This window comes from Parambassis ranga, chromosome 20 (genome assembly GCF_900634625.1).
Source record: "Parambassis ranga chromosome 20, fParRan2.1, whole genome shotgun sequence".
NCBI classification, from domain to species: domain Eukaryota; kingdom Metazoa; phylum Chordata; class Actinopteri; family Ambassidae; genus Parambassis; species Parambassis ranga.
In genome coordinates, this window is record NC_041040.1 from 16,100,660 (window position 1) to 16,117,620 (window position 16,961).

At 42.5% G+C, this 16,961-nt stretch overlaps 2 protein-coding genes across 3 annotated transcripts in view; both read right to left on the reverse strand.

Annotated features, from left to right (window-relative positions):
* Nucleotides 1-291: 291 nt before the first annotated feature.
* gad2 (glutamate decarboxylase 2) lies at nt 292-15,180 on the reverse strand. 2 transcript variants are annotated; one of them, XM_028432788.1, is made up of 16 exons: nt 14,829-15,180; nt 14,549-14,611; nt 14,262-14,423; nt 13,505-13,738; nt 12,668-12,758; nt 11,926-12,038; nt 11,469-11,584; nt 11,154-11,233; nt 10,014-10,068; nt 9,759-9,875; nt 8,628-8,692; nt 8,439-8,517; nt 8,210-8,359; nt 7,532-7,639; nt 5,725-5,814; nt 292-4,083 (listed from the first exon to the last, which is right to left on the reverse strand). In XM_028432788.1, the coding sequence occupies exons 1-16, from the start codon at nt 14,896-14,898 to the stop codon at nt 3,910-3,912; spliced, it is 1,767 nt and encodes a 588-aa protein (XP_028288589.1). In that variant the 5' UTR covers nt 14,899-15,180; the 3' UTR covers nt 292-3,909. The 2 variants fall into 2 exon arrangements, with proteins under 2 accessions (XP_028288589.1, XP_028288588.1); XM_028432787.1 differs by having other exon boundaries at nt 14,823-15,180.
* A 1,231-nt stretch (nt 15,181-16,411) lies between these two features.
* myo3a (myosin IIIA) overlaps nt 16,412-16,961 on the reverse strand; it is a 48,669-nt gene continuing 48,119 nt past the window's right edge. Inside the window, exon 36 of the mRNA XM_028432866.1 lies at nt 16,412-16,526. Coding sequence (XP_028288667.1) covers nt 16,412-16,526 — 115 coding nt within the window. The remainder of the gene's footprint in view (nt 16,527-16,961) is intronic.

Consider the following 16,961-nt stretch of genomic DNA (forward strand, 5'->3'; position numbering starts at 1 on the left):
GTCAGCAGTCAGTAAACAGAAGCCATCACACTGACGGTGACCTCACTGATTTACAGGATTCTGTGGACTCTGAGTCAGACTGTACATGTGTACAACAACCACTCATCTCTCATTGGTCAGGAGAAAAAACGAGTCACATCATTATGTTTTCACAATATTTATTTCTACTTTTTCCCAAGAGTAACATATATTTCAGGACAAATGAGTGTTTGAGAAGCGAGCACAGCAGTATGCAGAGCATATGATTGGAGACTGCAGTGAATGAACCTGCACTCTCAGCACTAAGGGGGATTTTCATTGTTCTCATAAATAAATATTCTATATAAGCAACAAACTAGGATCTGTTTTCTTTTATAAATTCTTTGTTGCAACACCTGCTCAGGGCGAGGACAATCAAACCCAAATCATGTATTTCTCATACAGTCAAAGGGCCTCAGTGAGAAACCAGTGACGCCGTGGCACCATGACACAAGCCAACATACAGAATGACAGCGGGGTAGCCAAGAAACTTTCGGAGGAAAGCGCATGTGTACGGTTGTCACTGCTACCAGAGAAGGGCGAAGCGGAAAGAGAAAGAGAGAACTGGGTCACGCAGAGGTCACACAGGCACCGAGCAGAGAAGAGCGTTCAGAAAGAGACATGCCAGACGGACTACACAGATAGATATAATACTCTACGATCAGAGCGGCGACAAGCAGAAAGACAGAGGATAGAGAAAGTCAGATCAAGCGCGGAGAGGAGTACAAATGCTAGGCGAGGTTAGCATGCTTGCGGCACAAAGAAACATTACAAAGAAGCCCGAGACACAGAGATCACATGTAAAGGCTAGAGCGACAGTGCACTACAATCTACAGGCTAAGACGCTAAAGCTAATTACAGGAGCTACACACACTGCGTATATGTGTATATATATATATATGTGTATATATAAATAGATATATAGGAGACTGTACATCAAACAAGCTAGATAGGCAAGGCATCGCATGCACGTGCAAAGGAAGCAAAGTCTAGCAGCAGCAGCAAGAGAAACAAGAGCGTCCGGCTTTCCAAAGACCACCACAGTGAGATTCCTGTGTCGCTGATGTTAGTTTGTGTCACAGTGTGTGCGCCACTTTCACTCAGGGAGTGCAGAAAAGGAGCTTTACAATATATCTACAAAAAATAAATAAATAACAGACCCTGTGTTTCAACACATTCAGACCAAAAGAGCTTAAAATGACATTTTCTGAGTCTTTTTTTTTTTTGTTCTTTAAACATCAACCATGGCACATCATTAGCTCATGTGTACAGTATACTCTAAAGTGCACAACCTCCACTGTTTGTTTAATTAGAGGAAAACTAGACAATACTGGGAAATCGTATACTAAGGCAACACAGTTACAAACACGTTGGCACATACCGTTACGAAAAAAAAACAACACACACACGCAGAGCTTCAGAGTCAGAATGGCTTTGCATAATGGTTTAAAATCCAAACGCTGCAAGTACCTACTTCACACAAGACTCTAGAAGTCGATTTTTTAAATATTTGTTGGAGGTGAAATCAGTCAAGTTTCTTTTAAAGCCAGTCCCTGAAACAAGTTTTCTTTGAAATAGTCACAAACAAAGTATCTGACACACACACACACACAGAAAACAGGATGAAAATACAAGTCATCTATATTAGATAGAGAAAATATGAAGAACTTTACCTCACAAATAGTCTCTGGTTATATATGTCTTATATACATGTATGTATACACAAAGATATGTACTTAGGACATACTTGAAATACTATTTACACTCTACCATAAAAGTGATTGTACACTGAGCGGCCATGTTGAGCAAATTGTGCTTTTCTAACGTGTTTCTAATGAGAATGCTACAGAACCTCTGCTCCTTTCATCACCCTGACGTTTTATGTATTTTCATGTTGCTTACTGCTGATTTCTGGACACTTGATTATCATTTACATTTGTTTTCTTTTGATGTGCTGCAGGATATATATGTATATATATATATATATATATATATAGAGAGAGAGAGAGAGAGAGAGAGATTGGACCCTTACTCAAATATTGCTTGTGAATGAATAACAAGGAGATCTCACTGCTAAGGGATGCTAGCCTGCTCCTTCCTATACCATGTTTTAGTGCAAGTGATGTCAGGTATACAGCAGATCTGATGGAGTTCCTGTATCCAAACAAAAACACTATTGTTGCCCACGTTCACAGTTTATCTGAAGATTCTCTATGATCTTCCAGTAAGTGCTCATTCAAAAAAAAAAAATTTTAATTTAAAGATTTCAGTCCTGCTAGATTTGGCCTCATCACCATCCGGGCAGTGGTGCACTGACTTTACACCCATGCTGAAGTGTCAGAACTTGTAGTTCATGCTGCAACCACTGGGGGCTGGCTCCAGAAATGAGTCATTTCCCATAGACTCCCATGTTAAAACGGCCGACTTAAAATAAACATGGTACAAAAAACCATTCTGGTCTCAAATGATAAGTTCTCTTCTAGTCAATTGTAGTGTAGTGGTGAATTTTTTTAACTTGTTTTAATTATATTCGGACTTAAAATTACGCATAATTATTCGCTTGAGCGACAGACGGTTGCCGTGTCAAAGCGCAGGTTTTCATGCTTCTGTGATCGCCTCCCACCAAGCCTCAAAACGGCTCTTCAGAAACAAATGGGTGACGTCACAGAAGCTCTGTCCATAGTTTTTACAGTCAATGGGACTGACTCGCCCTCAAGTGGTCATTACAGGAACTACAGGTTTGGACTTTATTTGTGTTTGCAGGGCTGTTAAGTTGAAGCTGCCGGGAACGATGAGGATTGTGCTGCAGGTCAAATGGCCCAGAAAGTATCCTCTTGGCTAGATCAACCTACCTATGGGTCCCTTACAGCCAGAGGTACAACTGTGATGTCCCGCCCACTCTTAGAGGACCAACATGAAAACGTATTTTTGTAAAATCTGATGATCAGTGTTCCATCAATTACACATATGTAAGTGTTTCAGTTCTGTAAGACAGGAAACAACATCTGTATTTTTCCCGAATGGTGTTCCACATTGGAAGGGGCGGAGCTTGGCCTGTCTAAAAAACACTTTTTTGGTGCGTACATTCTTGGAAGAAACTGCTATTTGATCAAAATTTGGAGCCATCTTGGAACCACTAGAAGCAGCGATGCCACTAAAAAACAGGTCCAACAGGGTAACACTGGAAAACATAAGGATGCTATATAAACAGCAGAGCTACATGTACAGCCAGGACTGAAGTGGCAAACAAACAATCAAAGCTTTCACCACCTTAAACACACCACACACAGGGACGAAAAGCCTCAATAAGAGCACAAGCAGATGGAGCACGATGGACTGACATGATAAGAAATGCTTTGACTTGCTGTCCTGTGACTGATCACGTGCTGTTGCTGCCAGTGTCAGAGGATATTGAAGACCTATGTGCGGATGTGAAGGCAGTTGTTCAAGCTGAGGTAAGGTGAAGTGCTATTTTGAAACCAGAAGTTACAATAAAACACAAGCACATCTGGCACTTTAACGACATGAGAAGTGACTCCAAAATAAACTTCTTCCTCATCCACTTATTGCACAAGCGTTTCATATCACAAATATAAAGTTACATCATCACTTACACTTACTCTGGGCTCTACTACACTACAGGGAAGGCAGACAGAAGCACTTTTACATCAGCGTCGGACCACGAGTCAGTCCACGGCGAAAGCTACTAATACATAATATATGGATACATCTGTAGATCCTTTTCTCAAATATACTCTTAAATATGTGACTTTGGAGGAAAGAGAGAGAGAAAAAAAAAGTTTACCAGTACATTCACGACAAACATTTCATCCGTCAAAGAGGAGGGGGGGGCAGGGTGGATAAGCACGGGAGGACTTGGTGACACCAGTCTTATAGATCTTGGCCGAGCCGTTCGATCTCCTCGATAAGAAAGTCGATGTCCTGAAAGGTAGCAGCGGGATTGGATATCACCATGCGGAAGAAATTGACCTTGTCCCCCTGCGGTTGGTAGCTGACCATGGTCGTCCCGTACTCCATCATCCTGGCCTTTATCACCGGGGCCACCTGAGGACGTGCCACACATACACAACGGATTACTACTGAAGGCCTGAAGACACAACAACAACAACAACAACGTACATGAAGGCAGAGAGCAAAGATGATGAACATGAGTGCATTAAGATCGAATAATCAGATGGTCCTTGTGGTCATTTTTATTAGCACCTTTGTGGTTGTTTTGCAGCTTTTTGCTTGTTTTGTGTATCGTTTTGTGCTAATGGAGTAATATTGTGGTTGTTTTGAATCTTTTTTATTGTTATGAGACTGCTCATTTCACTGTTTTTTATGTTTGGTATTTTTGTGGTTGTTTTGAGTCTCTGTGACCATTTTTTTACAGTTTGAAGTCATTTTGAAACGTTTGGTTTGAGTCTCTGATTGTTTTACATGTTTCTGTAATTGCTAATGTCTTTTTAACATTTTGTTGTTTTTTATTTTAACTTACTGAGGTTGTTTTGAAACATTTCTTGTCTCCTCATGGTTATTTTGGGCTGTTTTGTAATCATTTAAGTTGCTGTATTTGCTTTTTGAGTCACTTTGAGGTTGATTCGACTCTTCTTGTGGGTGTTTTAACATTTAAAACATTATTATACTGAATTATTCAAAGCACTACCAAATGCATGACGAGCTGGTGCGTTCACCGTATAAATCACAGCTCTCCCAAATAATACTCACTTTAATTATCATTAAAAAAAAGTGTGACAGTGTGATGATCAGATTATCTTTGTGGTTTAGTTCATCATAACTTTTCTTTTTTTGTCTCTGATCCTGCTCTGTGTTGTTCATTATCTCCCACCAAGCCTGACAGCTATGCCTCTGACAGCTGCTGCTGCTGCTCAGAGTCAGAGGTTATCTCTGTGTGGCAGTCGTTCATCCTGTGCCCGGTGCTGCTGCTGTGGATTTTGTGTTGTGATGACTTTGTGGCAGATTCAATTTAGAGTTTGAAGCTCGCTCTCTTTGTTTGCACAGGCTGAAATCATTCCTGTGTCTCAATTTAGAGCTTGTGTGGGGGAAAAAAAAGATAGAAATACTCTCTGTATGATGATGACTGGAGTTCAGGATGTGCACCTGAGATCCTGCAGGGTGAGTTCTAGCTTAAGAGCAGCTTAAAACTAAGTGTGTCCTGCAACAATTGTAATAAATCTGAATATGCTTGGTTTCAGATTGCAGTCAGCTCTCTATAGAAGCTTCAGCTTCATCACAGTGTCGCTGCCTCTTAATCTCTTGCAGGTGTCCTCCGGCAGCTGGCAGGCCTGCTGTACAATCATCAGCTTGCTGCTGATCTCTGTCAAATCGAGCCTTTAGAAACATAGGACGGCTCCTCAAAGTGCTAATGGGTCAACATGACATCACTGCTGACCAAACAGGGGATGAAACACGAGGAAACATCTGCAGGCCTTTGACAAAGATGGAAACAGTTTCTGGTTGGAGGAGCAGTCAGCACGCACGCTCTCCCTTTGTCCTATGTGTCCATTAGTAGGACCCTGCTGCTGTGGAAGCCGCCATGTTGGCCTGATCACTTCTGTCTTAACCCTATTTAAAATTTTTTTTCTTATGAGCCTCTTTAGAAAGGCATGTGATGGTGGAGCTGGATATGAGCGGCGTGCTGGGCGGACGCTGCAGTCAGCCGTCTTATCTGCGCTCGCCCACCTTGTGCAAGTGTTTCTTTCTCTCCTCTTTGTCCTCCATGTAGCGGATCCCGGGGGGGAGGTACCAGAAGCAGACGTTGGTGTGCTGAGGCTGAGGGGACACACAGGCAACGCCAGATCAGAGGAACAAACTGGCACAGTAACACAAAGCACAACGCACACTCACAGGGAGGGGGCATAGCTCAGTGATGCTGATGCAGTGAAATGTTTAGACTGTTTAAAACAAATAATACCACACAGACTGAGGAATATTACTATGTAATCATGTAACCTTCAACACACTGACAATAAGTGCATGGTCTGTGTGTGAAACACCAGCTAATGTTGGTTTATCTGTTAGCATGGACATGGACTGTATTCAGTAAGTTAAATAACAAGAGTGTACACACACTTAGCACTTTTATTGCTAACATGCTCTTTTGTTGTAGTTCATAGCTTAATGTTAGCCTGTATATAAGAATAAATGAAATGATAAATGTGCCAAATAACATCCTCGAATTCATGCACAGTAAGCTAGCTTGTCATTTGCAAATGTCTCAAAAGCGCCCAACACCAGATCCATGCAGGGAAGCTAGCCTCCATCCAGCAGGATAAGCTTAGCCTGCTAGCTTGTTGAAGGTATTGCTAGCATCTGAATGGATATTAAAGTTAGTCAGCTAGCTTGCTATACTACCTTACTAGCAACATGATACATGATGATGACATCATGTTTTATGTCCAACAATGTTGATGATGTAATGTAACTAAGGTTAGCAAGCTAGCCGTAGCTTAGATTCGTAGCATTCTATTCAAGCCTTTATGGTGGCTTTTCTCGCATACGACAACATATATGACACACAAAATATACAGCAGTGCTACACAACATAGCATCACAACGACACCACAGTGCCAATTCACAATATAGATTTGATTGGTTCTTCAATAACTGAAGAACCAATCAAATCAATGCTCAATCCTGCAATCCGGCTGCAATTCACTTAATGGCCACAGGTGTCACTATTAACAAAGGTTTTTTGAATTCTGAGAATAGTAAAATTGTAAATCAACTTTGCCTCAAACGCTGAATATTTTAAATCATTTTTAAAATGAAAGGAATTAAATAAAATTTAAATAACCCACACCAACCCCAAATTCTACAGAAAGCTCCAAAAAATGCCAACTTTGATTCAAAATGTTCAAATCTGTGGTGTCCCCAGCTTCAGAGAGGCAGCCCAGTTCCTCCTCACACACTCTCAGTATGTCTGAACGCTCCTCTCTGCTCTGCCTGCCTGCCAGTGGAGAGGCATTCATTACCGACGGCTGAGTAACCCTGCACACCAGCCTCATTTATACAGCCGGGCTGGTTTGTCTGTATATTCAGCATCAGATTGGTGTAATGGCTCAAACGGGAGACGTAAACACCTGGGCCAGTGCCCAGAGGACTTGGCTTTTTTCTCAGCACCCTCTGGGGTTATGGAGCTCTCAGCCTTTTTAGGGACTCAGCATGAAAACAATAAGCCTTGAAACATTAAAGAGCCTCCATTATAAATGACTCCGGGTGTCCATACGGCACTTTCAGCCTAATAACCCCTTCATACCCACATATGTTTGTGTTGGAGTTGAGCAGGATATTTCTCCAGCCATGCTATTCATATGCATATGAGCAATTATACGAGCTGTTATGCTATTCATTAAGCATAATAGCAGCACATTATACTGGCAAAAATGGCATTCATCCAACACAAAGACGGAGCACTCACTGCGTGCCAGTCAAGTCCCCCGTAGTGACACAGAATAGGTAACAGGAGAAAAGTGAGAGATGAGCATACCTTCCCGTCGAACACCATCTCGTATCCTTCTCTGTCTTTGATTTTGTTGTACAGGTACTCAGACAGCTCCAGACACTTGTCAATCTGAGCCTCGAAGCCAATAGTACCCTGTCAGACAAAAGATGTGATCAAAACAGCCTTAATATACATCTATGTCTGACTGAAATCACTTCTATAATCTCATACTGAAACAGCCATTGTGTTGGTGCAGGCTGATCCATGCATGGGTGTGTGTGTGTGTGTCTGAATCTAAGGCAGCATCTGAAGGCCGACTGCTCCTTCCAGTCCTCCTCTGTTCTCTACCAGACAGCCTCTTTCATGATTCATTATTTTTTAACACAATATTGCAGATTCCACAACAACAGTGTTGCACTGTGACAGCTGGATCCTGGTGGTTCAGCCTGTTTAGGCCTGTGGAGGCCAAGTGGAGTTCAGTGTAGGAGGGACGGGGTTAAATCCTCTTGGATCCAGGGACAGTCATTGTTGAGTTAAATTATGAAATTGATTTTAAATGGCTGAATCTGTGACCAGGTTTGTTACAAGAATCAGAAAAATATTGACGAAGATACTTTTTCATTTAAAAATATTATGGGTATCATGTATTATCTAAGGTTAACTTATCTAATTTGTTGACATGTGATTAACTGTTGTGGGTGCAGAGCAGTAAGCGTGTCCCACCTTAGCTCTCCACATGAGCCACAGCTTGAAGATGTCCACGTGGCGTCCACACTGCAGCGCCTTGTCTCCGGTGTCGTAGGACAGGTCGTAGTGTTTGTCCTGCTGGAACAGGTAGCAGGCGTGCATCTGGTTGCAGCTCTGCATCAGACCCTGTCAATCAAGTCAGGTCCAGACTGTTAACAGCATGTAACACACACACACACACACACACACAGCAGCTGGGGCCCACCTCCTCTCTGACCAGCAGGGCGGAGCACTGCAGGGGCACAGACATCATCTTGTGTGGGTTCCATGTGACAGAGTTGGCCCTGTGGTTAATAATAATAATAACAGTCACTCATCAGAGCTTCAGATGCTCGTTAGTGTCTTTTAACATTCACCTGTTTGTGTTCACTGTCTGATATAAAGCGTTACTTACCTCTCAACTCCGTCCAGCTTCCACCTGTGTCTCCTGGACATGAGCAGGCTTCCTCCCCATGCACCCTGACGGCACACACACACAGACATGTTTCACTGAGAGAGCTGATGCTGATGATGGGCACAGAGATAATGGAGATTAGCATCAGGCTTTTAGCATATAAAATAAGGAATCTGAGAAAAAAAATTTATATTATTCACAAAAGAACATCAGTTTCATGGTTTTTTAATGCCTAGCTATAAGCACCAGAGCTGCTTACTAGCAATCAAATCCTTTAAAAAAAATCTGATGTTTTCTGATGTATTTATGTTGCAGAATAAAAGGTCAGAATCTGTTATTTCAGGCATTTATCCAGAAACAGACATGTAAAAATGCACACATTGTCCCCATTTTACAGCTTAGCCAGCCATTAGCAAGCCTTTATATGCAGGTTTTGCAGTTGAAAAAAAGACATACATGGCAAAAATACTAATAAATAATAAAGCAAGAACATTTTAAAAATTAGCTACGTTAAAATTTCTGTGAATAAATGTAGATTTTTTTTTCAGCTTTTTGAGATTTTATGGACCACGGTTGGATGAGGAGGTTAAATAAGCTTTTCTTACTATTTTCTTCTTCTCTTATATGTTGATTAACTATAAAACTCTGAAGTCATCATCTGATTCCATCCAAATGTCAGACTCTGTCTGCCTCATTCTGTCTCTGCACATATGGACACTGTACATGTAAGGTGACACGACACACCAAAAATAAAAAATGGCCGTGTGTGTTTTTCCTCTCAGCTGGATGAGGAATGACAGACACGAGCATTTATGTGTCTTAATAGAGGTGTCCCCCTGTCAGGACTGAACCACCTTCATTAACAGATCGAGCTCCTTCAGTGAGAGGGGGCAAAGACGGGGGAGGAGATGATTTACAGCCTCTGTGCCACTTTTTCTAATCTCCAGCCTCAGATAGGAAATGGCTGGCTCTCTATCTGGGTCAAACGCGAGCAGTCGGAGGCGAGGCAGACATAATAGATTTGTCAAACCCAGCAGTGAACGCTGTGGTTCTGCCTCCGCTAAAAACCTTCTGTGGACAGACAGCCTGCATCATAAGGCAGCAGATTCCCGTCCGTCGTGTTCTACTCACGTCCACGTGCATCCAGACGTTGTACTTTTTGCAGATGTCAGAAATGGCGATGAGAGGGTCGAAGGCTCCGTACACTGTCGTCCCGGCGGTCGCACTTACAAAGAAAGGTACAAAACCCTGCACAGGAAACACAAGAGGAGTGAAAGGCCGGCTGTGACGTGGCTCCCCTTCAGTCCAACCAATCCCATGAAACCAGTGCTGTATGAAATAATGTCTGTCTGTTTACAGCAGCGCTATAAACGTGCGTCACGTTACCTTCTGTTTGGCCTCCAGTATTCTCCTCTCAAGGTCAGCTGGGATCAGTTTACCACTGCCAAGGAGAAACAAGGTGTTTACCAGCGAAGACACAAACAACAACAGAGCAAGAGTCCAGCCACATGTTCCTGCTCTCACACAGTTGACCTCTGACAGCTGCTTAAGATGCTCCCCAGCCAATTTCCTGATTAGCATAGAGGCTAAACTGAGACACTGTCAGTACAATAACCCATAAACCATCACATGTAACTTTAGCCAGTTAGCTGTGCCAACACTACACTGCACCAATGTGATGATCCCCTAAGCCGAACATAAGAAGCTACCATGCAGTGGAGCTACAGGCTAATAGCTAGCCAGCTAGCCGCTCCATGCTGGGTTGTTCTAAGCAGGGCCGGCCCAAGCCTTTATGGGGCCCTAAGCAAAATCATACAAATCATTCATACCACCACCTTAGCCTCAGATGCTTCATCATCCTATAGGCTGCACTGTGTGTGATACATGCTACTGAATGTGTAATATCATCTCGTTTGTATTAATCAATGTTATTTTTTAAAATATAAAATATATATTTGATCATGGACTTTTGGTGCTCTTGGGGGCCCTAAACGGCCGCATATTTCGCATATGTCTTGGGCCGGCCCTGGTTCTAGGCCAGTATAATTGCACACGCTTGCTTTGAAGCATTAACCACACTGTTAGATAAGCGATGTGAGAAACTTTAGAAACATTAGCTTACAAGCTAAATAAACTTAGCGAGCCGGCTGTGTTAAACTACATGGCTATCAGGTTAGCATTAGCTAACCCAGCTGCCTGTTTTCTCTCAAAATATAAACAATAATCAATAATACATAGCTGTATTATTCACATACAGTCAGCTGGGGTCTTGGAAAAAAAAAACTATTTGAAATAAAAATGAAAATAATTTAGCTGTAACGTCCCTGACTGTTGCATTTAAATAACTTTTGGTTATTTAAATGCAACATAAGTTCTAATTCTAACTACATTCATCTTATTAAATGGTTTATTTATAGTCTTTGATAGAATTTAGTTGTGCATTTGTTGTTTATTTGTGATTCAAACTGCAGCTTAGTGTAGCTCAGTGTGGTGCAGCCGTCACCACAAACGTGAGGCCGGCTTTACCTTTCATCTGCTTTGATACAGATCACGCTCTCAGTCCCGATGCCGAGAGCTGCCGCTCCTTTTTTGATTGAAAAATGGCTCTGAAAAAACGAGACAGACGAAAAAACTGTAAATATGGAATAATAATGAATACTTTTGTGGTCCACAACACATTTTTTCTTTTTTTTCCACCTCCTTGACATTTAAAATGCTACCAGTGCACACCAGTCACCTTGTGTCCCTCAGCGATGTTGGCTTCACATCAGCGTTGCTAACATGAGCATGTTTTTTTTGCACTTTGAAATAATATCTGTGACATTTGAAAGAAAAACCTACGTGTTCGGACGTGAAAGCCGCCAGCCTTGGAACAGATGACATCCCTTTCTCTTTGACTTCAGGGAACATCTTGAAGCGGGCCAGCAGCATGGCATACATGTTAGAAATAGCACCACCTAGAGGACAGACAGTGATCAGCAGCCGGCCGCTCTCATGGGATGTGAAACAAGCCACTGACACTTTTCATGCATGTTTAAAATGAATTGGTTTGTTTACAGAGAGGGAGATGACACAGCATGCAAACCAACAGCTCGCTGTCACAGCCAATCACAGGCCTCGCCATTAAACTCTCCTCCTCGTGTGTCAACCAGCAGAAATAAAGAGTGTTCGGAGGAGGAGGAGGAAGAACATTATTTTATGCTAATTGGCTTTGAAACCACTTCCATTTATATCATCAAAATGCAAATTGACACGTTACAGCACACGCAGAGGCTGATCCACACACACACACACACACCAGGGGAAAATATGCCATCTCCTCGCCCATCCGTCCAGCCAATGATCTCCCTCATCTTCTTCAGAGTGACGTATTCCAGCAGCACAAAGACAGGAGCCACCTCATAGGTGAACCTGCGTTACACAACACACATCACATGCTGCAGGTTACACAAAGTGTGGCGCCATCGTGACTCATCACCAAAAAAAAAGAACATTTCATACTGCAGTTTGGGCTTTTTTGCAGAAGTCCATTAATAAACGAGCAAAAAGACATAAATATTCTGTACTGTAGATGCAGATTTGGGGACAATTGTGCACAAATGTCCTGATCTGATCATTTCAGCATACACAAATATGATTATGTTTTTTTTTTTTTTTAATGTTAGAAGCTGACAATTTTCCTCCCCCCCTTTTCCAGAGTCCGTGCACATGGTTTGTATTATTTTGTCCTCACACTTGCCAAAAGAGTTTATCACCCCAAAAACACACACATCTGAAATTAGCTTCAGATTAGCCTGAATTTAATTTCAGAGCTAATTTTCTCCCCTTGAATCCCCATGAGGATCAGAGGTGAGAGGAGGGGAGGAGGAGGGGGAGGAGGTCTGTCTTTCATTTCACCCTTTTCATTTGCCATGATTGAGTGAAAAAAAGGCCGCTATCAGCAGAGTGCACACACACACACACTGGAACCCGGAAATGGAATTCAGTGTCATTATCAGCATTTAGAATCCTGATGAAGTAAGCAGGCTGCACATACTCACATGTTGGTGTTGGCGGTGGACGTCAGCCAATCGGCTGCCAGCCCGACCATGTCTAATCCTGTGGAGAGCTGATTGAAGTACCTGGGGTGGGCTGGGTGGAGAGGATGGAGGAGGAAGAGACAGAGAGACAGAGACAGTCAGACAGAGACAGAGACATGGCTGAACATCTCTGCTGTCAGAGAATGAAAATGTGTTGTCATCCTCTTTCAACATTCACAGCAGCTGTGCACAGATACACAAAAAATAAGGATTTTAAAAAATTTTTTGTGTCCATGGATAAATCCTGAAAATATTATTTAATGGTCAAATCGTTATTTCCACCATATCTGTGCTTGTGTTGCTGTAAATCTCCTGCGTGTGTCACTCAGAGGAGAATAATGGACTTGGCCCATGAAGCCTGGTTATTAGCCTATTATCTCTTGGTGAACCAGATTTACTGCGTCACTGCGTTTATCGGTCTGGTGGCCACGCAGGAGGAAAAAAAAAGGTTTTAGATTGAATTTATTGTTTCATTTATTGTTTATTAAACAGAATATTTTCTGCAGTGATAAAATACAATCACTTCTATCACATTGTTTGCACATTTTAGAGTCTCTTTGTTATTTATATATCTTTATCTTCGATATCATTTTCAAACATTTGTCTTTAATGATCATTTTCAGCGCGTAATTTGGAAACAAATGCGCGCAGCAGGCCGGAAAATTCAAGGGCCTGCGTCTTTACGCGTTAAAAGAAATATTTCCAAACACACAAATCTCAGAAAATATATATATATATATATAAATATGTGTGTATTTATATATATAATATCAATAAATATCTGTAGGATTGGTGTACCTGTTTTGATGGCGTATTTGAGGGTGGCGCGACAGCTGATCAAGATGTCATCCAGCGTGGCGGGGTCGTGCTGCAGCTCCCAGTTGTTCATCTGCAGCAGCTCGTTTGGATAATGAAAATCAATAACTTTCGTTTCCCGGTCGAAAGACTCCACAATGTAGGCCAGTAAAATATTCACAACTTCCTGCAGGAAGGTCATTGTTTTGGTGTCGCCGTCCATGGCAGGTAACAGGTCTGCGTGGAGGGAGAGAGAGAGATAATAATAAATGATAATAAATAAGCGAGTGGAGACATCTTGTAATTTATGTCTGTGTTTAGGCCTCTCTGCATGTTTGCTGTAAAATCATAATGTAAATATATTATTTTGAAGGTGTAAATAAACTGAAGTGCTGTTTTGATTTTGAATGATTTCTCCAACATGTGAGTGCTTCACACAGGAGCTGTTTGTGAAGGTGACCCCTCCGACACGCTCTGCGCAAAAACACGCACATTATTATTTGTATTCTTCAAACTGCCTTTTATTATTATAACAATAAAATAAATGATAACAAGTGAAAATCGGGTGTAATAAATTCACATTTATTCAGATGATTTTCGGTGCTTTAAGAATAATAAGCGCACATTTATATTTTTTAAAAATAAGGCCTGTTTTATGTTTTAAATGGAATACGCGCTGTAAGTTTTTGGCTCAGGGTGACATGTTTTGATTTATTTTGATTTCTTTTTTTTAATGTAATTTTGCAGCGTGTTTTCGTACCTGTTGAATAGAGGTCGGAGAAGACCACAGCAGCTTTGGTGCAGTTGCAGGATTTGTTGCAGCCGCAGCCTCCAGCCGCGCTCTGCTGCTGCTGCTGCGGCGGCGGCGGCTGCTTGGCGGCCGGATCGGCGGGTTTCTCTCCTTCCCCGACATTCAGCAGAGCTTTGGAAACACCAGAAATATATTTATATATATATATTTTTTTCATGACCGGGTGCACAAAGGCCGGCCTGTAGATGTGATTAAAGGTGGAAACACCAGCGCGTAAAGACGCCCCGCCAACATACCACATAATTTTGATCCAATTCCTCCGGATAATTTCTGGGCCGCCGCTTGGCACCAAGCCCTGGCTGCAAGAGAGAAGATACATCAAATGAAAAGGAGGCGCGGGGCTTCAGGATGAGTCCAACTTTAAGATAAGAAATGAAAAAAAAATCAACTTGGAATCAAATAAAATCTGATTTAGAAAGAGAAGCCAGGGCCTGTCTGTGTCTGGATGCAGCAGCAGCGCGCACCGCCAGGAGACAATGCAGCCGGGCCACCAGACAAAAAGCCACTCACGCGTACTGGGGCTCTGACTCCCGGCATTGGCCCCCGTATTATCTGCGCCGAGAGACCAGAAACCGTGTGATGCCATTGTTGCCGGTAGTTAGGAGCTGCTGCAGGAGACACGGAGACCGGCAGAGCCCATCCACACGCGGCGATCGGAGGGGGTCCGTTCAGAGCTGATGTGGTGCGGCTGAATATGTGCAGACCTCTCCTTCTGTTCCAGCCGCGCATCCGACAGACGCTGCTGCAGGAGGAGGAGGAGGAGAGCCCCTAAAAGACACAACCGAGCAGCAGCGAGAGGAAGAGCAGAGGCGTCCTCGGTGCTCCCTTCACAGGCGTCCACAGGTGCACGCAGCAGCAGCAGCGGCGGCAGCAGCGTCCGCGCACAAAAAAAATAAATAAACAAAAAAAATAATATAGTAAAAGATAGTTTGAGCAAGTTTAAGAGCGTCTGCTACATTTCAAAATAAAACAAAAAAAGCAGGAGGTTACAGGAGCTGCTGGTAGATATGCAGCACGCGCGCCATGCCTTAATTGCAATCCAACCTAAAATTTCACGTCACTAAAGAAATCCCATCGTGATTCACTTCAGGTCATGACGAACCGCGCTGCGTCGCCGCCGCCGTGCGTCGTGACTCCATACATCCCCAACTGTAGCCTCCATATACAGACACTGAATGCCAACTAATTCATCTGCCCCGGCACCGAAAGGCAGGCAGACCTATTTCTTTGGCTGCTCTAATTGCCCGCCTCCGGTGGAGGCAAACAGAGGGGGCGGGGAGGGGGGTTCAAACACACACACACACAGTGCGCACTGTGCCTCCTCTTTACGCGCAGAGAGCGCGTTACTCCACCAAAAAGTATTGATTACTCAAGACTTGGTTAAACTGCAGGTTATTTATATTTAAACCAGATTTTTGAGGTTATTGACTGGCCTGATGTACTGTTTATTGGTCACCATGAACACAACAAACGCACCCTGAAGGCATCAGACACATATGTTATGATTTATGAATCAGACCAACCATCAGCAGCCACATAATGCCAACACAAACTGAACCTTTGACAGGTATCATTTTGTGTGAGTATTGTGGTTATTTTATTCATTTTAAATCACATCTATAATTTCCTGTATGATCCAAACACTTGCTTGTTTCCCAGTGTATTTATTCCCATGTGTACATGTGTGTTTTTGTGTCATTGTGTGCAGTCAGCATGTAACATTCCCTGTGGGGGGTTTGTCCTCCTCTAAAATGTCACATAAAGGTTAGAGGTTGTGATGACTGCATGTGCTGCTTTGATATGAAGAGAGTCCACGAAACATTGAAGAGTTAAGTGAAATGATTTTTTATTTCAGAGAAGAAAATTCATACATCAGATGTGACAGCAGAATAAAGAACACACGTTTTCTTTGAAGTTGATTGTCCAAAAGCTGTTTTTAAATCATCTTAAGAACTAGATCTGATAAATAACCTTCATTGATTTTTTTTTATTTACATGTACATTCACACTCTCTATCTAGTTAACATAACCAGAGCAGTCTGTCCACAGCAGGCTTTACTGTGGCTCCTATCTATTCAGTAATCAGGGAGTTCAGTGTTTCAGTACTGTTTGATGAGCCTTCGTCTCTGCGAGGTCTTCCTCAGAAGATGCCTGAAGTCGTACGGGTTGTCCTCGCTCCGACTCTCTGTGGACGACATTCTGGGAAGAGAGCGCCTGTGAACGCAACATGGTGGAGAATGTCAACACAAAGATGGAAACAAGCTGCTGAGCAGGAAGTGAGAGATGAAAACTTTTCATTTTGTTTATCATCTCCAGTCATTTATCATGTTCATGGGCTGTCTGAAACAGGAAATACAAATACGTGTCCTTTTAACAAGGGCAGCGTTTTCCAGAAGCTGAAGAATAACAGAGACATGAACGGCTAGCTAAACAAGCTAACCTGACTCATAGCTTTTTATTTGTAGGCTGTGTCCCAGCTGAAATTCTGTGATCGGCAAAATCCTGTTACCATAATATACACAATATTCTACTTATAACAACCTGTGTGTGCTGACCTCTAGTGGTCAGATTCAGATTCAAGTTTTCTGAATCTGAATCTGAATCTGAATCTGACCTCTAGTGGTCACTTTGATGCAGGAGTGTGGGTGT

Bases quoted from the DNA above. Each gene is read 5' to 3' on its own strand.
- gad2 (XM_028432787.1), bottom strand. From the start codon at position 14,898: ATGGCATCACACGGTTTCTGGTCTCTCGGCGCAGATAATACGGGGGCC. The intron at 14,612-14,822 runs GTGAGTGGCTTT...TCTCTCTTGCAG, and splicing joins GAGTCAGAGCCCCAGTACGC to CCAGGGCTTGGTGCCAAGCG. The intron at 8,518-8,627 runs GTAAGTAACGCT...TATTAACCACAG, and splicing joins AAGCTGGACGGAGTTGAGAG to GGCCAACTCTGTCACATGGA.